Genomic DNA, 27,644 nt, shown 5'->3' on the forward strand with positions numbered 1-27,644 from the left:
GTCTTTGTGATATTGTTATAATGGTATTGTGTATGATTTCAACTTTTTATATTATCAACTACATTGAGAACATTGTTTAACACTTTAAAAGGCATTATTAAAATAAAATCAAGAAACATTGGTTTGTAAAACTGGAATCCTCAATTTGTGTACACATTGGAAATTTTGACAGTTAGTTTTGGACATTCTTACAAAAATGATGGCTAGCCCAGTCACAGAAGGATTGCCATGGTGGATATGGTTGGTCACTAGTATCCCAGGAGGCAAATTAGTGAGGAAAAAAGGTAACTAGCTCCAAAATGTAAAACATATTATTGAAACCGAAGTATCATAGTAAGTTGTACGCTAATCGTCTTCAAGAGAAACTATCAAATGTCTTATGCCATAGCAAATGCACAGTGAAGTCATAACTCACTTATATATAAAAAATATGTTAAGGGAGCCTCCGGTAGCTCAGTGTGTTAAAGCGCTGAGCTGCTGAACTTGCAGACCGAAAGGTCCCAGGTTCAAACCCGGGGAGCGGAGTGAGCACCCGCTGTTAGCTCCAGCTTCTGCCAACCTAGCAGTTTGAAAACATGCAAATGTGAGTAGATCAATAGGGAAGGTAACGGCGTTCCATTCAGGCATGCCGGCCACATGACCTTGGACGTGTCTATGGACAACGCCGTCTCTTCGGCTTAGAAATGGAGATGAGCACCAACCCCCAGAGTCGGACACGACTGGACTTAATGTCAGGGGAAGCCATTACCTTTTACCTTATGTTAAGGGAAGCCAGCATGTACTCTAAGCAATTCAGTTATTCAGTGCCACAAATGTTATACGCAGCACAAGTGTATATGTTTGGTTATTTTGTGTCCCCAGAATATGTCTGAACAAAACAATTCAGAAGTATTCTCAGCCTTCCAGTGCTTTTACAGTTTAAAAACTAGTCAAATGTTTATTGTAAGTTGCACTTATAGTTAAAAATATTATTCATGCCTAAAGGCCTGCCCTCAGCTCTGACCCTTACTGATACATTTCAGTGAAGGTGGGAAAGGATAGTGGATAAAAAAAACTTTGGATTCTCATTAATTGCCATTCTTGCAAGGGGGTTATTTAAAAGCTAAAGAAAGTGTGTGCCAGCGCATCTGGTTTACCAAATTGCTGAATTCCTTAAGTGCATCTTCCATTTTTTCTGCTTTTAGAGGTAGAGGGTGGGCTCTGTTAGAATTCAGTCACACATTGCCCAAGCCTCAAGTCCTCAATGAGGAACAGTTTAGTTAGCTTAGTATAGGCTAAGGGTTTCCCTTCCCCCATGTCTTCAGTATGACAGTTGGGAATGTATCTATTTTTTCTCTGACCTTGGTTTGCTGTGAACCCAGAAATAGCTCCAATCTCTTCTTCCAAGTCGAATAATTAGACCAATTTTCTGCAAGTTTTGGAAGGTTCAGGAAGAACTCTTGTCTCCTTTCCATTCTTTGCATCTTTCCAAAAATAAAGATGCCCCAAAAACTCCAAAAAACCTCAAAAACCTTGTTAAAAGAGCCCCTCTGCTCTTTTCAGCCTTCCTATTTTTCTTTCAGTCGCTTTCTTTCAGCGCATATACATTCTTGGCACTTAGACCGGGCACACAGGCTCTACTTTCTGCTGATTCTCTGTTCAGTCTAACTAAGTCATGGGCAAACTTCACCCCTCCAGGTGTTTTGAACTTCAGCTCCCACAATTCCTAACAGGCGGTAGGCTGTTAGGAATTGTGAGAATTGAAATTCAAAACACCTGGAGGGCTGAAGTTTGCCCATGCCTGGTCTAATTAGTCAAGAACACAGGATAAGATTTACTCTGGCTAAATTCAGTTTGCTTCCACTTGCAGTATGGAAGGGAAAATGCGGAAATGTACCATATTGTGAATGATGATTTCGTAGAGAGGCAGAGAAAGTAGAAATTGTATATTGTTCTGTCTACTGTGATCTGCAATGCAATACAAATATTGTCAAGGACAGAACGCCACAAGATCAAAGATAACAGAGTTTATTGGATTTACAGAACTCAAAATGCCCGTAAAAGACAAGGGCCAGGCAACATTAGCCTCAAAAAGCAAAAAGGGGCAAGAAAAACGTTCAAAAGATAAACCGGATTAAACCGGAGTTTAATCCGGGTAAAATCAAAACAGCTTGCTTCAGCTTGGGAACAAACAAAACAGAAGCTGGGAAACAAAGAGTTCAAAAGAATGTAACTAATTGGCAGCAGATGCCTCTCTGCTGCCAGTACTATGTTTTGAGTAACTTAGAAGTCACTCCTACACACAGCAGGCAAACTTCCAATACAAACACAACAGCCGAGGATTGAAGCAGTAGAGTAGTCCCAGTTCTTTCCGAAGGTCGATAGGCAGAAGCAGACGTTTGCAGTTTCCCAAGTCCAGAAGGAGAATCCAAGCCCGTAGTCAGTTCAGTCCGTAAATCCAGAGTAGCAGATGGCGTCCGTCAAGAAGACGACGGAAGGTCAAAGCTATTGAGATTAAGCAGAGGTTTGCACAAACAAAAGCCCACACAATTCCTCCCGCCGTCTGAACCCAAATTCCAAAACAACTTACGTAATCAGCACACGAAACACACCCGTCTTCAGGAAAACGTCCCACACAGATCCCAAGCGTTTGTCCAGATTACCTTGCCCAACGCAATTTGCTATTGCTCCCAAGCCCCATTTTATGCCAGTTACAAGTCCTCATCACTATCAGCTGCCCTCCTTAACCCGGGCGTTTCCTCATCACTTTCCTCATCAGAGCTGGAACACCTCTGACTACGCCCCACAGCATCCCCAGCTGTGGATCCCGTCCCATCCCTCCAGCTTGTCCATGGGTCTAGTCCTGAAGGTCCCCAATCATCTTCTATCCCATCATTGCCAGTGGCACCCAATTCCTCCCTTACCCGAGTCCAATCCATCTCATCCTCTTCTGAGCTAACCAGCTCTTCCTCCATTCTCTCCGTAAACCCCTCAAAAGACTCTTCGTCAGATGGTTCTGCAAAGATATCTCGCAGCCTCTTTCTTTCTCGCTCCTCGAGAGTATCTGACTCTCGAGGAGTCTTACGTCCACGCCTGCCAGTAGCAGAGCCATGAGGCTCAATCATAACAAATATGTTATATTTAATATTGGTTTTAATTTTATATTTAACTAGCTATGCCCGGCCACCCGTTGCTGTGGTGAAGTATGGTGGTATGGGAAATAAAGTATTGAGGAATTGGTGGTAGTTAAGGTAAAGGGTAAAGGTTTTCCCCTGACATTAAGTCCAGTTGTGTCTGACTTTGGGGGTTGGTGCTTATCTCCATTTGTAAGCTGAAGAGCTGGCGTTGTCCGTAGACTCCTCCAAGGTCATGTGGGATGACTATTATTTCCTAAAGGTTGTGAATATACAATATATTTTTATATTTTTTTGTCTGTGTTAGCTGGCCCTGATTGTTTCCTTTGTGGAAGTTCCAATTTCCCTGCTTTCAGAGTGTTGCTCGTTATTTACTGTCCTGGTTTTAGAGATTATATTGTTCTGTATTATTCTATCACAGTAATTATTTCATATTAAAGTAGAATCTCAGTTATCCAGCATTCGGTTATCCAATGTTCTGGATTATCCAACGCAGTTTGCCTTTTAGTAATCATTGTTTTTGTAGTCAGTGTTATAAATTCATTGTGATATTTTGGTAGTAAATTTGTAAATACAGTAATTACTACATAGCATTACTGCGCATGGAACTACTTTTTCTGTCAAATTTGTTGTATAACATGATGTTTTGATGCTTAATTTGTATAATGATGACCTAATTTGATGTTTAATCAGCTTTTCCTGAATCACTTCTTATTATCCAACATATTCACTTATCCAACGTTCTGCCGGCCTGTTTATGTTGGATAAGTGAGACTCTACTATATATTTATAATCTTACATTATCTGCTTAGAACTGGATTATATGAGGCCCCTTCTTCACAGCTGTATAAAATGCACACTGAAGTGGATTATATGGCAGTGTGGAGTCAAGATAATCCAGTGCAGAGCAGATAATATAAGATTATAAATGGGTTATATAGCTGTGTGGAAGGGCATTGAGTCTACACTGCCAAATAATCCAGTGCAAATTAGATAATCTGTGGAAGAGGCCTAAGTGAGGCCTAAGTCTGCCTGTCCCCTGGGCTGAGTGGGTTGCTAGGAGCCCAAGTGGGCAGAGCTTAGCCTTCCAACTGGCAGCAATTGGATAAAAACAATTATTCCTCTCCCTCTAATTAATACTTTATTTTTTTTCTTTTTGTTGTATCAACCTAGAGGCATGGATGATGGGTTGTGTTGTCAAATTTTGAGGTTGGGGGGCCTGTAGTTTTGTTGTTTTGTCGGTCGCTGGGATTCCATCACTCTTTTATATATATAGATATTGCATTCTGATGCATTGCATTATGTTTTAGCATATTATTTAGTCATTCACTGAAATAAATATACATTGTCTTTTAGCATAGTTTGCTATGATATCATTAAGTATACTTATATCTTTAATGTTCTAGCTAGTAAAATATGTACTAAATATCTGTTACAGCGAGTACAAGCTGCAATCTTAAAAGCGTTCAATAACCCAACCACCAAAACAGCAGATGAAGAGACAAAAAGAAAAGTCAAAGGTATTCCATCATCCATGTTATTTGCAAAGAATCTGCTTAAAGTTTGCTTTTGCAAATGAATTGCCTTTATGAAATTTGTTTTCATGAATTTTGATTTCCTTACAAAGTGAATCCCACTTTTAAAGTCTTGTAGTCCCATGTGACGTTTATTGGGCTTGTGCCTGTTATTCTGGTGCCATCTAGTGCACATCCAAAACACACCAGTCATCTGGTTGTTTTACACGCAATAACCTTTTCCCCTTATCTAGGTCGATATGTAGTGGATAAACTAGATTGTCTACTAATTTATAGAAGATTCTAGTGATCTCCTATAAATATGGATATTATAGAGCTTAGTATGATATAAGGTGTGAAGCCTGTTTGTGGCTTTGGTATAGGGATATTGATGTTCAAGAGTAAAGATGGTTATGAATTAGAGGAATTAACTTTAGTAGTAATTCTGTGTACACATACCTGGAAATATGTGCCCCTCAGCTCAATGGCACTTATATCTAAGTCAGAGCTTTCCAAACATTTCATGTTGGTGACAGACTTTTTAGACACACATTATTTCACAAAACAGTAATTCAGTTTTACCAGCAAACTGGAGGTTAAACTACCCTCTTATAAGAGATACAGACAAATACATAAATTGTAATTGTGAAATGCATCAGGACACAACATATTTCATGAAAACTTTTATATATATATTTTAAAATATATGACCTATTGCTCATTTCACATAGACTCAAAGATGCATCACCTATACACTGCACCGGAAATACTAATGTGTCACAACATACAGTTTGGAAAGCTCTGGTCTAAGTAGACACATAAATGAATTTTCATGCTACGAGAAGTGAATACATTTTTAGGAAGAGAGGAAATGCAGTGTACTGAAGTCTGTAGGTACCTTCTTCTTCTCCTTGAATTTTATAATGTTTCGGAAATCTTATTTAGAGAAAATGCACAATATATGAACTTAGAATATACCTATGATGTTGCTACATTTCTTAGGAAGTCATTTGTGTGATAATGGTAGAACTGACTTCCCAGCTGCACGAGCTGAAAGATCAAAGTTGAAGTACAACTCAATGAATTTATTTTCTACTTACAAAACACAATCTTTGGCTATTTTAAATACCATATTTCATTGTATAATAGTTGCAATCTCATAAAAGTCACACCCTTAGTTCACATACCCAGGCAAGTGAACTATGCGTGCAACTGTCCTTTTGGAGCTATATGGCTTGATTTGGCTCCCACCTGAGTTAAGCTGTGCAGCACTAGGGAAATAGGGCATATGGGCGGGGGAGTGAATTCACTCCCCTGCCTGCCTTGCTGTTTACCTTTTTGCTCTGCTGTGTGGGCGGGTGAAGCATCACCCAACCATAAAGCTGTGCCCTTGTCAAGGGGGAAAGTACGACTATTATGGGGTGAAATGTAGTAAATTATTAAAAGTTTTGAATTTAAGACACTGCTGTGCTTAAAGTATAAGTTTTATTTCATGTGAGTTGTAGGATCAGTAGAATCCTACCATTACCATAATGGTTTTTAAATTGTTTCAGAAAAAACCTTGAATAAACCATGCTGCATCTGAAATGTTGGTGTCTGTTTTCATATTTGAATAGTGTATTTTTTTTTCAGCCTATGGAAGAGAGGGTGTTAAGATGAACTTCATAGATAGGATCTTTGTTGGTGAATTGACAAGCACTATCATGTGTGAGGAGTGTGAAAACGTAGGTATTGATTTATTATAAAAATATGATTTATTGATTTGGATGTATTTCTTCTATTTAACAAGGGACATTTTTAAAAATTCTTGCCCTGTTTCCTCCTTTTGGAATATTCTTACGGCGTCCCCTCAAAGGACTGTTTAAGAATTATTTGTGAATAAACACTTCAGACTATGTTGAAGTGTCATGACCTTCAGTATGTTTACTGGCTTGGAAATGATGGTACTAGCTTGTAACCCATAACGAGAAACCAGAGCCAGGCCTGTTTCCAAGACAGTGGGCAAAGTTCCTTGTAATATTGGTTGCACAAAACATCACTGGAAAACGAAGCACTTTAGATGAGGATTTACCTTCCTCCAAAAACTGATGAGTGAACTCCCAGTTACAGTTTGTTCCCAGGGTTTGTTTCTCCTGGAAAATAGAACTGAAGCAAATACATCATACAAGTTACACTATCAGGATACCACAGTGTATGATGTACGATGTGTCCTCCATCAGCAAAATGTCACAGAACATGTCATGTAGCCAAAGCCTTGAAAGCAATTTTATCCATGCATATGGCTAGGATTGGGATGCCAGAAAGATTAACAGTCTATTCTATTTCATTGTGGCCTCATCCTTGCAATCCTGTCCATGCTGGTGTCAGGCATTTGCTTGCAAAGGCCCTGGTAAACAAGTTTTCAGCTCGGATGCTCTTGCCAGCATTGGCAGGGACTAGTTACTGAAAACCGGTGCCCTGAACTGCAAAATTTGGCTTGCATTTTGGGCATGCAGAGTCCTTGTCCATAGGAAACAACACTAGAATCCTGCTGGCATCCACCATCCTAGAACAGATGTAGCTGGACTTTTAATTTGGATTCCCATCTCTCTTCCCCCCCCCCCCCCCACCCCAAATGTTCAGAAATACTTCATTAGTGCCTCCAAACTGTGGACTTACTTTGAAAGAAACAGTGTCCATCTCTAGATTATAAAGTTTCCAGACATAACCTTAAGGGCAACATTTAATTTTTCCTGTCTTTTCCTCCATGTCCTCGTTAACATAGGCCCATAGCCAAAGTAATTTTGTGGTTGTAAAGCATAAACATTTGCTGGTGGTTGGAGGGAAAGGGTGCATCTTAAGTTTGTGTAAAAAAGCAAAACCCTGAATGCACACAGATATGTTTTATGTATGTTATCATTGTTTTAGAACTGAAAAGTAAATTCTAAAAGCTGTTCAATAGTGGAACCCAATGCCTCAGAGTGTGGTAGAAGCTCCTTCCTTAGAGGCTTTTAAACACAGGTTGGATGGCCATCTGTCAGGGATACTTCAACTGTGCACATGTGGTTAGACTAGATGGCCCATGTGGTCTCTTCCAACTTTATGATTCTACCTTGTTCTCAAGCAAAGAAAATCCATATTTACCTTTGGATTTTTAAAAAAAATCCAAAATGAATTTACTAAATTTCACATATGCTAAATTTCTAGAACAATAGTTTTGTGAAGTACTTCACTGAACAAAGAAGATGTTGGGAACCAGTTGATTTCATGTCTACATGTATTTAGTTTGATGCTCAACTTCATTTGCCAGCATTGCCAACTGATGTGCCCAGTATAGAAAGGAATACTTGAACATTTGGAGGCCACAGATTCACCCGCTTTGCATAAAGAAAGCATTAAATGAATGCATACTATTTATAAATTCTGATATCTGATGGGATCAAAAAAGTGTAGTACTTTATTTTTAAATTTTTATGTTTATGCTTTCCTAAGATTTCCACAGTTAAGGAACCTTTCATTGATCTTTCGCTCCCTATTATAGAAGAGAGGGTAAGTAAAAAATTATTTAATAAAATTGAAATGGATGCTTTTGCTACATGTAGCTATGTTTCAAGATCACTGAGCTAATATCTGGGGCAGTTTCTCATTAGATTGCCAGAGCTCCAAGATCCTAGATTTAGTCCCTCATTTCCTGCCTTAAATGGATACCAGCATTGTCAAAACTGTCTGCACATGACCACCTTTACTAACCAAAACATGGCAACTGCTGCGTGTAGATTAAGAGAAAAACGTTTCTAACATAAACACAGTTAATTTCTTTCAGTCTAAAGGATGCTTCTGGATTCCTCTGTATACTAATGCAGGCTAAGCTGGCTATATCTTTAGATATGACTATATTGCATGTTTTTTTGGGTGCGCGTACATGCAAATATGTGCATGCATCACAATTTTTCAAAACATTTTGAAATTTGATTTGAAATAAAATAGTCTATCCTTTATTTAAATTTGCAGTAAAATTACTTAGCTGTTGCCTGTATTTTAGTCATTTTCCAGGGATGTATATGTATTAAAAATGATGCGCTAACTTTGTACTGATGTTGTTTGGGGAAAAAGTGATCTAATAAGTCATCTTGCTTGATAAAACAGGAGCAGTATACCTGCAAATTCCAACCAGCGTTTCCTGGTTTGAAGAAATATCTACACTCATGCTGTATAAATTAATTGCTTTGTGGAGAGATCTTTTACCATAGATCCACCTTAATGTCTTCTAGCATGGGGAAATTAAAAAAATATATGTCTGTTCGTATGTATTTTTATCTTAAAGAAATGAATCAAAACCTCCACATTTGCAGGTTTATATTTCGTGGACTAGTTCCTCCAGTGCGATTCTTTGGTCAACTTCCAACAGAAGTCTGTTGTAGAGCCTCCTTTGAGGATCTTGAGAATAGCATTTTTAAATCTGTGGTTTTTCTACTTTCACAAGGATCCTGTGCCCAATAACCTCTGCTAAAGTGGAGGGCCTACAAGTTAAGAAGATATGCTTTATGAAAGTAATAGGTAATTTAATCAGCGGTGTAAGTAAGAGATGGCTTAAGGGATTACAATCAGTGCTGCAAACAAATGTAGGATTAGACTGTTTTCCTATAGATAGCAATTCCTTAGCTGACTACAGCTCCCACTTGCTTTGTGACTTTGAAATTACCCTAAATCAAAATAATCCTTTGTACAAAGCCAAACTTCTCAGATGTATGACCTACATAGTTAGGTTGCCCTACTTTTTCCTTCTGTAGTGGGTTGACATAGTGGATAATGGCCAATTGAGAATTTGAATTGGATGGTATCTGAGAGATCTGTAAAAATCAGTTGATCACATTGTATTTTTCTCATGACCATAACTCCCTTAAATATATCCTTTAGACTTTTTAATTACTATTTTTAAGTATGTGCCAGAAAGCAGACTTGTTGCTTGGACAGTCAAGCAGGGCAGTTTGAAACATACATTTCTGATGCATAAAATGGATTAGCAGACACCATCTCCCAGCAACAGAGTTGATTAAATCTCTGTATTCAGAGTAAGGTGGCTTAGAAAAAGCATTAGTTCTGTTGTATGCACATATAAATTCAAAGAGAAAAACGTGAATAACTCTTTCATTTTTCCTCATTATAAAAACCCCCTAAGTAAACCCTTATAAATCTTCACTGTTTTAAGCTTGCAAAGCTAGGTGTGTGTGTATATGTACACACCTAGTATGTACACATTCAAGTTGCCTGTTGACTTATGACAACCCCACTAATTTCATAGAGCTTTTTGTAGACAAGGAATAGTCTACAAAAAATAGAGTGGTTTTGCCAGTTGCTTCCTCTTTAATATAACATATCTCACCTGATGTTTATTGGCGGTCCCCTATCCTAATACTAACCAGGGCTTACCCTGCTTAGTTTCCAAGATCAGATGGGATCTGGTGCCTTTATGGTATTAGGGTATTTTGGTCCACAAAGCTGGGACCATTGCCAAGTATGTAGTGGACATGTATATGCCATAAAGTCTCATTGCATGAATATAAAGTTATACAGTAGAGTCTCACTTATCCAATATAAACGGGCCGGTAGAATGTTGGATAAGCGAATATGTTGGATAATAAGGAGGGATTAAGAAAAAGCCTATTAAACATCAAATTAGGTTATGATTTTACAAATTAAGCACCAAAACATCATGTTATACAACAAATTTGACAGAAAAAGTATTTCAATACGCAGTATTGCTATGGAGTAATTACTGTATTTACAAATTTACCACCAAAATATCACAATGAATTTATAACACTGACTACAAAAATGTGTTGGATAATCCAGAACGTTGGAAAGGTGAGTGTTGGATAAGTGAGACTCTACTGTATATGAATATAAAGTTATAGAGATGGTATACATATTTCACAAAGAATATTTGAAAAATGCAGAAAACACAGCACTGGAGCTACATGACATCTCTGGGGCTGTTTTCTAACTTTCAGTGACATCAGATTTCCCAGTCTGTTCTTCTTGTGGATGTGAAATAAATAAAACTTCTAGAAGCAGCAATTCATTTGTTAAATGATTGTAGTGACTCCTTGAACTGTTTTTCATTTTAAACGTTTTTTTTTTAATAAAAAAAACAGCATTTCAAAACCAGCCTGGAACTCTGGTGGGTTCTAGGAATTTGTTCACTTATGATGCAGGTGAGGAAGCAATCTGTTCATTAAGGACCCTTTCAGAATGTTTGGTTTAGAACTTGGTTTCGAGCTATGAGTTGTCAGGAGGGAGCAAAAATTTAGGTGCTTCACTTAGGAACAGTTTGTCTTTAGGTTCTCTTAAACTTTCCTTTTGGAAAGGAATTCTGCTTATGGCTCCTCAACTCTTTTGAGGGTACAACCCTACACTTGACACAAGTGCCAGGATTAATAGTTAACTGTTACATTTGATCCTAGGAAGAGGATGCTGCTGTCTGGCATCACTAGAGGGAAATCTTCCTCTTACATCTAGAGAGCAGTGATGTATGCAGTTATGATAGATCTCTCTGTCATTGGTTACTTTTCTAGTAAACTAATATTTTTTTAAAAAATAGATTAAAAAATATGTTTCAAGACTTGAGCTGATAGGGGTGTTTTTAATGACAAAAGTCTACTTTGTCTTCAGCCTGTTGATAGAATCTGTGCAAGGATAGGATAGGTAGCACAAGTCCTTTATACCAGTGTGTCGCACCTCAGGTTAGCTTCACCTTGCTAAATACATTAGACTGCACACAGAACGTAGTCTTTTTAGTTTATTAGAAAATATAAAAGGGAAAAGTTCTTAAAAGGCAAAAATACAGTTCCAAAGAATTAGTTGCAAAATAGTTCCAAGAGATTATTGCAAAATAAAGCCATTCAAAACAATGTAGGAAATCACCAGAGCATATAAGGTCCCATAACATGAATAACAAGGCAAATAGCAAAGTCCCAAGACACAAATGGCAAGGTAATCCAAGAGAACTAGAGATCTTGATACTTTGTTGGCAAAAGTTGCTTTGACAAAGATCTGCCTCCAAACCCCTGGCTTTAACAACAAAGCATGAAAGCGTTTCTCTGACCTCTGACCTCTCGTTTTTTAGCTATTCTTGCACTTCGTCTAAGCTGGAATTCCAGACGGTCAGCACAATCCAAAGCTTCGATTTCATCATTGCTATCAATGTCAAACAGCTCGTTAGTACAAGCAGTTTGCTGAGTGGTATCAGTCTGAGAACCATCCTGTTCTGAGTCTAAATCTTGCACCTGGCTATTTTCACTTTCATCAACAACATTCCTAGCTGTGGGGAAATGAACATTCACACACTGCTCATCCTCGTCAACAACAGAGTTATTTAGAACTGGATTCTGAACCTGAATCCCAGAATCCTCAGCAACCTGAGGATCCAACTGAGTCACAACACAGTGTGTCTCAAACTCTTCTCCTCCATGTGTTTTGGACTTGAGCTCCAACAGTTCCTAACAGCTGATAAGCTGCCTGGGATTTCTGGAGATTGAAGTCCAAAACACATGGAGGAGCACAGTTTGAGAAACACTGCTTTATACAAACAGCACTCCACATTTGCTGGGGCTAGGGGTATGGGAGCCCGGTGAAAATGAACAACAACAAATGTAAATGCACTTTTTTTTTACTTGAGACAACGCCTCTCTGGGAATCTCTAGCTCCTCTAGCATGACTCTGTGAACAGTCTTTACTGGAAATTGACTATACAGTGGCACTGTAGGATCTAGAGATTCCTAGAGAGGTGTTTTCTTTAGGAATCTCTAGGTCCTCCAGCATGAGTCCAAGGGATAATGCTTTAATGAAATCTGTGAATAAAATCTGCAAAAGCTGAATCCGCAAATGTGGAGGGCCAGATGTACAGGAATTTATAGAGACTATATGTTGCACTTTAAATAACCAAATTTATTCTCCAGATCTCAAAACCTGTTCCTTTTGGAAGGACAAGCAAAAGTAAAACAGATATTGATCAATACAGCTGTTCTTCTATTAATTCTCTGAATAACCAACAATCAAAACTATCTAGGAAACAAACAAAGGACAAGGTAAGAATGTAGAGCAATATGGGAATCCCATTCTTAGTAGAGTTCAGGAAGACAAACCTTGGTCTTCCATGGTTTATTGTGTTGTGTTGACAAATAGAAACATTTTTTATGCATGTATATGTGCTTGGGATCTAGGAAAAGCTGTTTAAAAACTATAGGTTTAAAAGTGATCTCACTTCAACAAAATAATTATTTTAAATTTAATTACATTTTCTGTCTGGCTTCCCACTTCCCTCCACTTCTATCCAAGTTTGCTTTTGGCTGCAATTGTAAGCAGTGCAGAGCTGGCCAAAAGAGCAGACAAATCAGCATTAGTGCCATTTGGTGGATCAGTTGGCAGGGTGTGCTACAGGAGAAGTACAGCCAGCACAGTGTCCCTGGAGGCTTAGGACATGGCTTCCATTTTGGGCTCGGTGGCCAATGGCCCAGAGGCCTCAGAACTATGATTCAGTCTCTTAACATGTTTCTTCCCCAATGGTGGCACAGTACACAGATTTGCTAGGCCAGTAGTATGTAAAATGCTGAAAATCTTATACTGTCTACTACTTTACAAGAAAGCAGCTTCACAATTAAGACCATTATTTAGAAAATGTGACACTTTTAAGCTATTTTATATTAACACAAGGAACATCTTAACACACTCTGTTTTCTAACAGATGAAAAAGTGACTTCTTAAGTAACAGAGTAGTGAACAAAGGGCCTCTAGGGCAACCTGGTAGCATTTTCTATTTCTTGTTCCTTCCCCATTGGCTACTGATCTCTGGTGAGAAAATGTTGTAGAAAATGTTTCCCAGGTCATCATAGACTAATAAAGTTGTGGATGGAAGTAACACATTCAGAAGTCAGTTTCTCTGCTGGGTATGTAGGCTGGATCTACACTGCCCTATATCCCAGGACCCGATCCCAGATTATCTGTTTATCTCAGATTATCTGGCAGTGAAAACTTGAATATTTAAAATTATTTTTCTTGTCAGGAGCAACTTGAGAACATACTGCAAGTCGCTTTTGGTGTGAGAGAATTGGCCGTCTACAGAGACGTTGCCAGGGGATGCCCGGATGTGTTAGCTGGGAGGTTTCCTCATGTGCCCGCAAGCTAGAGCTGACAGGCAGGAGCTCACCCTGTCTCGCAGTTTCGAACTGGCAACCTTCAGGTCAGCCGGCACATCCATTGCACCACCACAGCTCCTTGTAGACAAAATTGAAAATGATCTAATAAACCCTAAATGCTGTTTAATATAAATTTATTGTTCAGATATTAAGAAACAAGTACTATATATTGAGAGTAAACATAGTTTCATAGATGGGAGAATTAAGTGGTTTAAGGAAGGCTTTCCTAACCATAATTGTGATGTTCACTTTTCATACTGCTTGTCTATTTTCATTTTCTTTTCTGTTAATACAGTGTAAACCATATGTTGATTAACTTGTAATGTGTATTCCACTGATGAATGAAAGTGGACCATAATTATGCATGATGCAGTTGAGGATGGTAATTTATGAGTTGTGTACCATATTTGTATTTTATAGAAAACATCTGTTTACAAGAGGGGACATTCCAACATGTTCCAACAACATGTTTGGATCCTTCATTCCCAGCCAAGCAGAACCAAAAGCCAAGTAGCTGAATATCCAAAGGCATTTGGAAAAAATCCACATGCAGTTGGAAAGCTGGAGTTTAAATTTCTGCTACCTTTGCTAATGCTTTCATTAATCAAAATTTTAAAAAATCACAATAAATTAATAGTACAGTCTGTTTTTAAAAGTCTTTTATATGTGGAATATGGTACACATTAAATGTTCAATGTGGTTTCAAATCCTACTTTATTAGCCATATCCAACAAAGCACAGTTGCCTTTCCTTAACAATCATCCATCTGTGAAAGAATGTAGAATTTGACTTCTGATAACGGGCAGCTGCCACCGCTGTGTTTTTTTTAAAATTGCAGAAATGTATGAGCCTTTGAAACATTTTTATAGGAAATTTTGTTAAATTTAAGTTCATTCAGTTTTATATAAAAAAACCAAATAAATATGTTAGATTTAGATATTCTATCAGGATTAGTTTAAATTATTTCTCTTAAAGACTTTGTGTTTAAAATGTTGCAAAGGCTCATACATTTCTAGTTAATGTAATGCTATATTAACCATAACTTCATGTGCTTTTGCCACTCATTCTTTTTATTGGGTAAACCACCATGAGTCCTAGCTTTGAGGAATAGATGGGACATAAACTAATAGAACCAAATATTCCAAGAAGCAAACCATGTTTTGCCATTTTATATAACAGACACCATTTTACTATGCCATTGTATATAGTGGGACTTCCACAGCTGTTGTTGTCCATTGGGGGGGGGGGGTGTCCTGGAACCATATCCCAATGGATATCAAAGGCCCACAGTATGTAAACATTTTTTTCAAAATTGTTTTCATATTAATTTTTAGTTCCCCAGTAGTGAGATACCTTGCATATCTATACAACCTTTCCTCTTTATTCAGATCTACTTTTCCTCAAATTCTCTGATTGTTGACTGTCTCTATCTTTGTAGTTAGAGAAAGGAAAGGCAGAAACTGAACATATGCTTTACTTGCAGAATAGGAATGATTAGGTTATCAGCAGTCTCCATAAACGGAAACTATTATAGTCACTAAGTAACATTTGAAGTTGGATAATTAATTAACAAGCTTATGTATGACTTGGGCTCTCTTAATGTGATTCACCCTGAATTATATGCATGGGGAAAACATGATAATTTATTAGACTTAAATCCCATGCAAGCATTCTGTAATGTAACATGGTAAAAATGAGTGTCATGCTTGGCTCCTTCTCTTCTGTACAGTAGAGTCTCACTTATCCGAGCTAAATGGGCCGGCAGAAGCTTGGATAAGCGAATATCTTAGATAATAAGGAGGGATTATGGAAAAGCTCGGCCTCACGCGAGCGAACAGGTGAACGGGGACAGAGCACGGCAAAGGAGCGAGAGAGCGAGCCCACCCTCCATCCTTCACCCACCCACCCGTACTTCGGCTCCTTCGCCACGCCTAGGCTGGCAGCACCAGCACCCAGCGCGGTGAAGGAGCCAGCCAGCGAGTGGGTGAACGGAGAGGGCCTTTGCGGCCCTCCTCCTTCACCCGCCCACCCGTGCCTTGGGTCCTTCGCCACGCAGGGGCCGGCAGCACCGGTACCCAGCACGGCGAAGGAGCCAGCCAGCAAGCAGGTGAACAGGGAGGGCCTTTGCGGCCCTCCTCCTTCACCCGCCCGCCCGTGCCTCGGCTCCTTCGCCACGCAGGGGCCGGCAGCACTGCGCGGCTAAGGAGCGAGAGAGAGAGCCCATCCTCCATCCCTTGTTCACTCACCCAGCTGGATTCTGGCAGCACCGGCATCTGGCGGGGTGAGGGGGGGGGGAGGAATTTGACTCGGATGGCACGGACGCTCGGATGAGCAGGGGTCGAATTAGTAGGGCTTTACTGTACTTGGTTTGTTATTATCTTTTTAATCTTGGGAATTAGGATCTCTGTGGGCAGCCCTTTTTTCAACCTTGATGAAAGTGCACATATGTCCGGCTCCCTTGAAATGTAGAGCCAAGTGCTAAGAACATGGTTCACAACCAGAACAAGGTGCTTGCATCTTAATGAAGCTCTGCAAACTTGGCAAAATGTGCAAGATATCGTTTCCAATTTTAATTCAGAAAGATATTGCCAGTGTAGATGTATATGCTGTTCAGGTCTGACTTAATGCTTAGCTTATTTTCATCCTATTTAAAAATTAGATCCTAATTCTCTATTAAAATATTTACCCCTGTGCTTGGAATAACAATAGCATATAATACAATTCAACAAAGTAAAATGATAAAATTGCATATTAATGAAAGCAGCAGTGGAGAGGCAGCAATTTCAAACTTTAAAAGCAGTCTAATCCAGTTGCTAATTTAAAGCCAGTTTTACTTACAAAAAGGGTTTTAAATCAATTAGAAGTTAGGTTTGAGAAAGATTCTTCAGTGGGAGGGATCTTTTGTGATCAGGAAATTAAAGTTCAGTTCCTGTTGCCTCTCTACAAAACCCTCCTTTCCTCACAGTTATAGTTACGAAAGTGATTGATAGATTGGTTTTGTAGAATGATTCTATTCCCACCAGGATATGTGAAAGCAGTGCTACTAAAAATTGTGATCCATTTATCAGTATACAACATGGTACAGAAAACAGATAGGTAAAAACCCCTACCCCCTCCTTACTTTGTAGAAGTAATCTGGATACTTCTGAGATATAAGTGCAGAAATATTGCTTGTGATCAACTTATTGGGGACTTCATTGCTTGCCATATGAGTGAGCCAAGCATTACAACAGGGAAAATGCTCACAACTGTTCCCATTCATATACATATACAATATATTTTTGTATTTGGAAAAGGGGGAGTATGTGTTTGCATGTAATACTAGAGAAGAGGGTGAGAGGGGTGTTGTGATTTTTAAATGGATTTTGAACAGATTTGCCTTTTTCTTTTCTCTCTTTGAAACTTTGGTGGCGATGTGGTAATTGGCAGAACCAGGTTAACCATGAGAAAAGACTTACCAAGAGATCCTCCTCTGGTGAAGAAGAAACAATTCCTTTTATTATGCAGGAAGAAATTGGCCATAACAAAGCTGAAGGAAGAGCTAAAGGTTCATATGCAAGAAACAGCAATACAGCCATAGATTCAGGAGCAAATGGGAACCCGATTGAAGGGAGCGAAAAGGAAGCCAGCCACTCCGAAAGCAGCATGGATGCAGATAGTGAGGCCTCTGAAAGTGAAACAGCTTCCAGTAGAGCTTGCTGTACACCTGGTTTGTGCACCATTGAGCATAAACACATACCTGGAAACATTACATTGCAGTACAACAATTCAGACTGTAGCAATACGGACATGGTCACGGATGCCTTGTCGAAACTGTGCTTCAGCAACAGAGCCAATGAAAGTGTGGGGTCTTTGCATAAGGATCCCCTATCAAGCCCGTCAAATAACTTTTCAGCAGAAAGCACCCTATTAGTGCAAGGCCCGCAAAATGCTTTCCAGACCCTGTCGCAGAGCTACACCACTAGTTCCAAAGAGTGTTCTGTGCAGTCATGCCTCTACCAGTTTACCTCTGTGGAACTGCTAATGGGAAACAACAAGCTTCTCTGTGAGAACTGCACAGACCGGAAACAGAAGTATCAAAAGAAATCAAATACCATTGGTAATGTACTGGTTGCTCAATATTTTTATCTGCTTCGTGTATATATAGTAGAGCCCCGCTTAACCGAGCTCCGCTAATCTGAGCGTCCGTATTATCCTAGGCCCTGGGCGCCCTCCCTCTCTTGCTCACCCTTCGCTCCCTCCCTCCCTCGCTGGCTCGCTCAGGAAGAGGAGGATTGCGGGAACAGCGGCTGGAACAGCCTGCAAGCTTCCCTTGGGAGCTGCACTTCCCCCGGTGCTTCTCCTGGCGATCCTCGTCTTCCTCTCCCTCGATAGCCAGCCTGCCGAGGGAGAAGGGGAGGAGGATCACTGGGAGAAGCGATGGGAGCAGTGTAGCCCCCAAGCGGGGCTTCCAGGCTACTCCCCAGCAATTTTCCCCATGATCCTCCTCCCCTTCTCCCTCGGCAGGCTGGCTATCGAGGGAGAAGGGGGGGGGAAGGATCACCGGGAGAAGCGATGGGGGCAGTGCAGCCCCCTAGCGGGGCTTCCAGCCTACCCCAGCGCTTCTCCCGGCGATCCTTGTCTTCCTCTCCCTCAATAGCCAGCCTGGCAAGGGAGAAGGGGAGGAGAATTGCCGGGAGAAGCAATGGAGGCAGTGCAGCCCCCAAGCGGGGCTTCCAGGCTACCCCGGTGCTTCTCCCGGTGATCCTCCTTCCCTTTTCCCTCGGCAGGCTGGCTATCGAGGGAGAAGGGGAGGAGGATCGCTGGGAGAAGTGATGGGGGCAGTGCAGCCCCCAAGCGGGGCTTCCAGACTACCCCCGGCGCTTCTCTCCAGCCTGCCGAGGGAGAGGAGGACGACGGGGAGGATGAGGAGGAGCCTCTTCCCCAGCAACAAGGGAAGAGGCTCCTTCTTCTGCCATCCTCCTTATTGTGCGACAATTTCACTTATCCAATATTCCTGCCGGCCAGTTTAAATCGGATAAGCAAGACTCTACTGTAGTTGCATGCTCGGTGTTTGGGTTGCTTGCAGCATTTCAAGCTTCATTGCAACCTGCTTTTGAAATGAGGGGGCATTTCAGAGGTCTTTCATGATTTAAGCAAAGAAACAGCTGTTAAGGGACCAAATGCAGAACTTTTATTGGGAATTCAAAGTTCCTATAACAAGCTAAAAGTTTTCCTTGTGATTCTGTCTCATATATACCAAATATTCTCAAGTATAAGCTGAGTTTTTCAACCCTTTTCTAGGGCTGGAAAAGCCCCCCCCCCCTTGGCTTATACTCCAGTGAGGGTACTGGCTGGCTTATATGTGGGTCAGCTTATACTCAAGTATATAGGTAATCAGAGTTGGACAGTCTTATCTTAAATTACAGTTTTATGTAAATATTCAAAAACATTTAACTTACTGTTGCCTCAATTAATGTAATTTTATTGGTATCTATTTTTATTTTTGAAATTTACCAGTAGCTGCTACATTTCCCACCCTCTTCTTATACTTGAATCAATAAGTTTCCCCAGTCTTTTTGTGGTAAAATTACATGCCTCAGTTTATATTCGGGTTTTTTTATACTTGGGTATATACGGTAATCAAGTTCAACTGTGCGGCTATGCCATCAACTGTATGTGCTGTATTTCCCTGAAAATAAGACCGAGTCTTATTTTATTTTTTTGCTCCAAAAGATGCAGTAGGACTTATTTTCAGGGGATGTCTTATTTTTTCATGTACAACAATCATTTCTTCATTTACAAAAATCTACATTTTTTCAAATACAATCATGTCTTCTTCTGGAACATCATCATAATATTATATCAATACTATTATTTATATTTATTATACATATTTTTATATAATTCAATACGTCAATTGTGTGTTACTACCAGTAAATGTGTCCACCTGGCTGACAATTTTAACTGGAGCTTATTTTTGAGGTAGTGCTTATATTCCAAGCATTCTGAAAAATCATGTTAGAGAGCTTTTCCAGTTAGGTCTTACTTTTGGGGAAATAGGTTATATGAATGTATGTGTATATGTAGATAGACGGACAGATAGACAGCAAGCTAGCTAGCTAGTTGGTGGCATAGCCATACAATTGTGCTTTGTTGTATCAGCCAGAAGTACAAGAACAACTATATAAAAATAAAGAGTGACTTTAGGAGTGTTTTTAGGGACCCTCCTCCTCTTATCTACAGACTGTTTAAAAGCATTCCCTTATCATGTAACTGTAAGTGGTACTTCGAGCAAAATATTTCATTGTGAAACCTTTCTGTTCAGTGTTCTGGCTTTAGGATAGGGACTAATTACTTAAAACCAATTAGCTTCAGTTAAGTCAAACGTTTTCTAACAAAAAGACACAGCATAATTAAATTTTGAGTTTTTAAAAACAAAAGTGATTGATATGAGTTGTAATTTTAGCTTTGGGCTTCTTGGAAGCAATCTTTGTTAAGTTATTAATTTATTACCTGAGAGACAGTGGTAAAGACCCAAATAAAATCACATCCTCTAGGTGGTTCTTTGTACAAAGCCTTTGGACCTTGGCAAAATTGCTTTTTGTTTTTTGTTAGTCCCTGAGGGTTTGAGGAGTTCCATTGTTTCAGTTGCAGGGTCCATCCATTTACATTAAGTTTGTTACCAAGACTTTGAGAGTTAAGGTAATCCCAAAAATAAATAAATAAATAAACAAACAAGTAGCAAAAACTGGAAAGAGGTGAAATTCTTAGCATCCAGATTATTTTCCTGTGTTTTATGCCAGACACTGCATAGAGATCCATCCTGTATTGAAGGTCTTAATTGCATGTGTTTTGCTGGGATCAACATGGGACACAATGTGCTAAAGAAAGGAGAGGAGATTATAAAGGAGGGGAAAAGGGAAAACAAAAAAAGGGTTTTCAGTGGAGTAAATTCAAACTGGGATTTACAAAAATGGATGTGTCTGTTTCCTTTTCTCCAAAGCAGAAGGCAGGGGTGGGGACATAAAGTAAAAATCATGTTTCAGCTTCATTTTGCTAAAATTTTTAGAGCAGATGTTTAATTTGAATTCCAGTGGCAATTTAACAATAGTTAAAATTGAAATAATCACCCCCTTGTTACTACCATCTTTGAATCAGCCATACCTTGTTCCAAAATACTGCTTTCTATTTCACTATACTTTATTCTGGATCATCTTTCTTTGTTTTTTTTTCTTTTTTGCCATCCATGTTTGGGCCGTGTTTCATGTCTATTCAGTATATTCTGTCAGGTTGCTTTTTGTGTTTTCTATTTAGAGAATTTTTGTACTTCTGCAAACTTTAATGTTTCCCTATCCATGCAGACATTATTCCAGCAAGTGGGTTGTAGTGCATTGATGACATGAGAGTAGACACTCTGGGACTTACTATATTATTTATTTATATAATACACCTATAGCAGTAGTATAAATTTTGTGAATCAATTAAAACTTATGTCTGTTCACCAGTTACACAATGTGTTCCAGCTGCACAACTTGCTTTTCATTTTGAGATTAGTTATCTTAGGGAGCCTAGATGTTTCTTGTACTTGCAGCTAATCTATCATTTTGTGCCCTCTTGTGGTGGAAATATACGCCTTCAACAATATATATACTTTTTTTCAACTTTCTTTTGAATCACTATATCCCACCTCCCATCATGTCAAATCACTAGGGAAGTTTATAAATTGGATTTAGGGATATTAATACTTGTGGAATAATGTAGTCATATACAGCCTAATATTTTCTTCGTGGCAAAATAATATTTCATGAACCATATTAAAATACAAAGTGCTTTGCTATAACAGACTCTGTCTCATTTAAGTTTTCCCCGTTTGTTTGTCCTTAGCACCTGAGAAGCCTGGACTGGTTCCTTCTCTGTTGCCCTTCTGAAAACAAGCAGAAGTGCCTTTTAAAAGAGATACCATAGGCATTGCAGCAGGGTGCTGTTGAAACAAAATTTTAACTTACTAGATGTTGTTCCTCTATTTTATTCATATGATTCAATTGTGGTTCAGAAATTTTTAATTTTAAGTTTTAATGCTATTATTGGTGGCCTTGAGAGTCTTTTTGGGCAGAAACATGAGACATCATTTTTATTTTTTTAAAATAAAATTAATAAACAAGTAAAATATTTAGAAGCCAAGGAAACAGAGAAACAATTTTAGCTCTAATGTCTAATTAGCAATTGAAAAACTTTGCTTTGATAAATATATATAATCCAAAAAATTACCTCTGGACTTATCCCAGGCTACGCTCCACAGCTGGCTCTGCCTTTATTACTGGTATGGTTTACTCCAGTCTATGAATGAGCTGGCATGGAGCACTGAGCTTGGGTGCATGATGGAAAAGTGGGGCAAAGAAGAATAGAGGCACTTATAGCTGACCCTACATATCTATATATACATATCTACATATCCATATATAACAGACTCCATAGATTGTTACATCTCTACCAGGCTGGCCTATTTCCCACTCAGCTATATAACCAGGATAAGTCACACCTCCCTCTGGGACGTAGCACATTAATCCAGCTGATTTCCTTTTTTTAAAAAAGGCAACGCAATTGACATTGCGGCTTTTTAAATTGTTTACTTAGTAATTGCATTTGACCATTTTGGTATGTTGGGAGACAGTGTTCTCAGTGGAAAGCCGGATGGATCTAGAACATGGGGATTTCTGCTCAGCCATGTGGGTGGCTTTAGGGAAATCAATGTTTGCCCAACTTGAGCTGCCATCTGTAAATCTGGCATATTAGTAACCTGTTAAAAATGGATTTTTGTGAGCCTTGTACTTGTACTTCTAAAGCAGTGATTCCCAAAGTGGGCGCTGGAGCGATCCAGGGGGGCGGTGATGGCACCTATTAGGACATGGGGGCGGGGCCAGAGGAGGGTAGGGGCCTCTTCCCAAGTGCCGGAGACAGGGCTGAGCATCTGAGGCGCCTGTTAGGACTCACAGGGGCGGAGCTGGAGGAGTGGGTGTGGCTTCTTCCCAAGAGCCTGAGACAGGGCTGAGCATCTATACCTCTCCTGAGGTGCTTGTTGGGACACAGAGGGCAGAGCTAGGGAAGGGGCGGGGCCTCCTTCCAAGAGACCAAGACAGGGCTGAGCCTTTAGGACTAAAGGACGGGGCTGGGGGTGAGGTGGGGCCTCTTCCCAAGAGCACGAGACAGGGCTGAGCCTCTGTATACCTCCCCTGAGGCGCTTGTTAGAACATGGGGGCGGGGTATAGAGGTTCAGCCCCATCAGGCACTTGGGAAGAGGCCCCGCCCCCTGTGTCCTGGCAGGCGCATTAGGACAGGGATAGAAGCTCAGCCCTGCCTCAGAGCTCGTAACTCCGCCCATCCCAGCCCTGGCTGCCCATTTGTGGCCCTGCCCACCTCCCCTCGCAGCCCTGCATCTTGGACTAGGGGAGAGGCTCAGCCCCGCCCTCTTGAGCAGGAGCCACGCCCACCCCTCTAAGCCACGCCCCCTTTCCAGGGGGCGCTGGGTATTATTTTTTCTGGAAAGGGGGCAGTAGGAAGTTTGGGAACCACTGTTCTAAAGGCTACTACGGAAATGATGTGATGACCTGTGCTATTTAAACTGCTGCATTTTTCTCTGTGCAGAAAAGAAAACAGAAGGTGTGTACACAAATGCCAGGAAGCAGCTGTTGATTTCTTCTGTTCCTGCTGTTCTTGTTCTCCATCTGAAAAGATTCCACCAGGTGAAGGCCTCTTTCTAAATGGATTATGTGAAATGAGTCCTAATTGATAGTGTGCTGACTGTACAAAATTTCTTTGAGCATGCAAGCTTTTCAGACCTTCACATTACTTAATGAAGCAATCATTAATCAAAAGCAAGAACTGTTCTTTCCACAATACGCAACATCGTCTCAATGAAACAGAACAACAGTGTGGAAGATGAAAGAAGAAAGGAATGAGGAGGGAATCTTTTCAGCTGTCTGATGCTGCAGATGTATAATGTGTAAATACATTACTCAGTAGGTTTGGTTTCTACAGAGTGATAAGTTATTCCTCCTTCTGTGAAAATTACCCACAAAACCTGGCACATTTTAATAGTGAAAGAATAATTTGTATAAAACTTGATCGTTTTATAAATAGTCAAAGGAGAATGTTTGATCAAGTCAAGCCATTTTTATATACTATAGTCATTGTGGAACTGTTTTTAAGTACAGTAGAGTCTCACTTATCCAAGCTAAACGGGCCGGCAGAAGCTTGGATAAGCGAATATCTTGGATAATAAGGAGGGATTAAGGAAAAGCCTATTAAACATCAAATTAGGTTATGATTTTACAAATTAAGCACCAAAACATCATGTTATACAACAAATTTGACAGAAAAAGTAGTTCAATATGCAGTAATGTTATGTTGTAATTACTGTATTTACGAATTTAGCACCAAAATATCACGATATATTGAAAACATTGACTACAAAAATGGCTTGGATTATCCAGAAGCTTGGATAAGCGAGGCTTGGATATATGAGACTCTACTGTAATAATTTTCATGATTCCATTAGTCTCCTTGAATTTTAAATGTGAAGTTTAATAAGGGACAAAACCCCATTGTACTGTCATTGTTGTACACAAGACAAATTTCACGTGGAGATGGTTTAGAAACTCTGCTCATATTTACAAGAACATGATCTGCTTTGTAGGTGGATGCATGCCATTACCCTAGGATATGTGCAGTTTTTGGATTGAAATGGTTCATTATATTGATTCTGCAATACAATTGAATTTGAATGACACCCTTGCAGAAATACTCTTTTTTTTTCATTTCGTTTTAAGGCTGGTGTGAGTCTAAGGAAGGTAAATCGCCATGTGGATTTTCCACTAGTTCTGGACTTGGCTCCATTTTGTTCTGCTTTTTGCAAGGTATGGCTCAGAAATAATAGAAGGTACTTTAAGGATATTTCTGTTAGCAATTCTGTGTCCATTGTTTTTGGAGTCTAATATTGTTCGAAAATGAATGTCATATGGCATTCTATGCTCTTGAGATGTCAAGATAGTGTTATTTATTTCATTTTGTTAATTTAAAATGTATATCTCACTCTTCTGTGGTTTAAATGCCACACAGGAATATCAACAGCAGTTAAAAGAAATAAAATATAATGAATTTTATAAAATAGAAGAAATGTGTATATTATGAGTACAGTATTATTATAAATCTCAAGAAGCAACAGGAAAATCATTGTCGTATAGGCTGCTAACATGAGAGCAAAAAGTTCCAAGTTTTTGGTGATGAAATCAAGGAGGCCGCTTTTCTTGTCCTCATCACCCTTCTGGAGATACTAGATTAGAAACAGGTAAGAAATTCTCTTGCAAAAATAAAAATGGTAAAACTTCATCTAACTAGTGAATTCTTTTGTTGGTATTCCATATTTTGAGCCTGAATCCATTTGCCAAATTAGTTATGAAAAAAAAAATCACAATTCTCCTTTTTGTTTTTGTTTTGTTCTGCAACTAAGAATGTGACAGATGGTGGGAAAGTTCTCTATGCCCTTTATGGAATAGTGGAGCACAGTGGGTCAATGCGAGGAGGTCATTATGCAGCATATGTGAAAGTCAGAACACCATCAAAAAAGCTTTTGGAACACATTTCAAGCAATAAAAATGTTCAAGGTAGGTATCTGTGAAAAATTATACATTACACTATGTAACGAAATTTGAAAAAAAAATCTGTTCCTGATTTGAAAGTGTTATTTCCTGTTTAATTGTGCGGTAGTTACTTTGAAGGTAGTTGTTATACTCATGAGACTTTGTTTTTGTGGCTGCCCCAAACTGTTTAATTAGTTTAGATTCTATGATATATACATGAATATTCATTGAAAAAACTATAGCAAAATGTGCTGCAGGATAAACTTTTCCCATCATTTTATGATAGAACCAAAGGTATTTAACAAACTTGGCACCTTTCAAGGCATTTTTCAGAGTAGCCTAGTCTGCTTCCTCAAGCGGAGAAGCATTTCCATAGACAGCTTTATTGATTCAAAATGTCTTTTTGCTAGGGCAGTTTCACATCTATAAAAACCTCCAACAGGTAGAGGTGAAACTTGAAAACAAAGTAGTATAGTTGCTTCTAAATAATAACACAATAATAATAATAATAATAATAATAATAATAATAATAATAATAATAGTACTTGATTGTTTCATATTCTCTCCTGCTTTTTGGTTGAGATTAACTAATGTCTGTGTTGTGTTGCAGGTTTAAAGGAATCAGGAGGAGCATCTATAGGACAGTGGGTCTTTGTCAGCGATACCCATGTACAAGCAGTTCCTGAATCAAGAGTCTTGAATTCACAAGCTTATTTACTTTTCTATGAACGAATGTTGTAGTTACAATCAGTAACTACAACATTAAAATGATAGCGGTCATTTAGACTTCCTTAAACTCAACAGACAGTGGCAGTACGTGTAAATATTGTGCCTTCATATGTTCTCGAGTATAAAGTTTATGATGATTTATTACTCTAACTATGGCTTAGATCCAGAAAAGCCGAAGTCTGCACAGAGCACTTTCATGCATGCATAGATTCTGCTGGCCAACTTTGCTGTCTGTCACCTATCATATAAGAGGATTCTACTTAAAAATACCCCAAACTTTGGTTCTTTTGTGGGGAATGTGGGGTGTTGCCATCAAAAGGAGACCCATGTTTGAGTGGGGCAATTTTGTTTTTCTGAATCCAAGTCCAAGCATTTGTTATAAATGCCCAGGATTCTTTAGAAATTATGAACTCTGAAAACTGAAACATTTCAGTGTGGGCTAGCAAAACAAACATTAAAAAAAATACCAGAAATGATTTTGCTAAGACTGAGTGATGCCTGAATTTTCTAGCTCATATTGACAATTGCATATCACAGTCAGCATATTAATTTTCTCGAATGTACAGTATTGCACAAAGTTATAATTTCAGTAAATGGGAAAAAGTTGTTTCAGGAAATAAAAGGTTGTTAGACAAAGCTATGAATCTGTTCATATATTCAAAAAAACCATTTCATGGCATTGTTCTCTCATAGGTGAAACACTTCAGAATATATGTGGCATTTTACACATCTGAATATGCTTGCATCTAAACCAAAAGTCACTACATGTGGAAATTTTACCTGCAAGTGAGCAAGCTAATAGAGAAACATTCTCCCAGATATGCTTGCTTTCCACATTCAGGAAGTGCTTAGCATAGCAGTGTATTCTAACCGGCACCCCCTTGACCTTTGAAGATGGCACAAACCTTGGAAAACATTTCCTGACTTTCCCAGATAAGTCTAAACTTATTAGCAAATTGAGGCACACTAGTAGTACATGATACTCTGCAATCTCTACAACTATATCTGCAGAGGAAATCTCAAATGTGCTAAAATACTAGATAATACTGACTGATTCTACATTTCCCCCAAATAAGACCCTTGTAATTTTTTTTGTGATTTACAAAATAAATATTATGTACTTTATTTCAATGCTTTTGTATTCAGAATAGAAGGTATATGAATGAGTCTAATCAGTGACTCTTAAAAGAATTGACTCTGTTTTTTCATTTGCTACAGTATTTTCAGTACTCCATTCCCATGGGCAATGTGACACTGGACTTTCCCCCTAAAAGCACTGTGCCACATCTCAATCTTTATTTCAAACTTTGAATATTTCTCAAAGGAATCTTCTACTCTGTGTGGATTGTTGTTGTTGTTGTTGTTGGTGGTGGTATTATTATTATTATTATTATTATTATTATTATTATCATATTTATTTATATGCCGCCTTTCTCCCGGTGGGGACTCAAGACAGCCAACACTCCACACTAGACAAGTTTAAAAGATGCAATGCAG

General features: G+C 39.1%; 1 protein-coding gene across 1 annotated transcript in view; it reads left to right on the forward strand.

Moving 5' to 3' along the window:
• The window catches only part of usp45 (ubiquitin specific peptidase 45), a 72,719-nt gene extending 45,447 nt beyond the window's left edge, over positions 1 to 27,272 (forward strand). The window contains exons 10-18 of the mRNA XM_008119089.3: positions 4,552 to 4,633; positions 6,260 to 6,351; positions 8,099 to 8,155; positions 12,565 to 12,693; positions 17,230 to 17,899; positions 23,425 to 23,522; positions 24,609 to 24,695; positions 25,289 to 25,442; positions 26,029 to 27,272. Coding sequence (XP_008117296.2) covers positions 4,552 to 4,633; positions 6,260 to 6,351; positions 8,099 to 8,155; positions 12,565 to 12,693; positions 17,230 to 17,899; positions 23,425 to 23,522; positions 24,609 to 24,695; positions 25,289 to 25,442; positions 26,029 to 26,159 — 1,500 coding nt within the window. The 3' untranslated portion in view covers positions 26,160 to 27,272. The remainder of the gene's footprint in view (positions 1 to 4,551; positions 4,634 to 6,259; positions 6,352 to 8,098; positions 8,156 to 12,564; positions 12,694 to 17,229; positions 17,900 to 23,424; positions 23,523 to 24,608; positions 24,696 to 25,288; positions 25,443 to 26,028) is intronic.
• The last annotated feature ends 372 nt before the right edge of the window (positions 27,273 to 27,644 follow it).

This window comes from Anolis carolinensis, chromosome 1, assembly GCF_035594765.1.
Source record: "Anolis carolinensis isolate JA03-04 chromosome 1, rAnoCar3.1.pri, whole genome shotgun sequence".
Taxonomy (NCBI): Eukaryota; Metazoa; Chordata; class Lepidosauria; order Squamata; family Dactyloidae; genus Anolis; species Anolis carolinensis.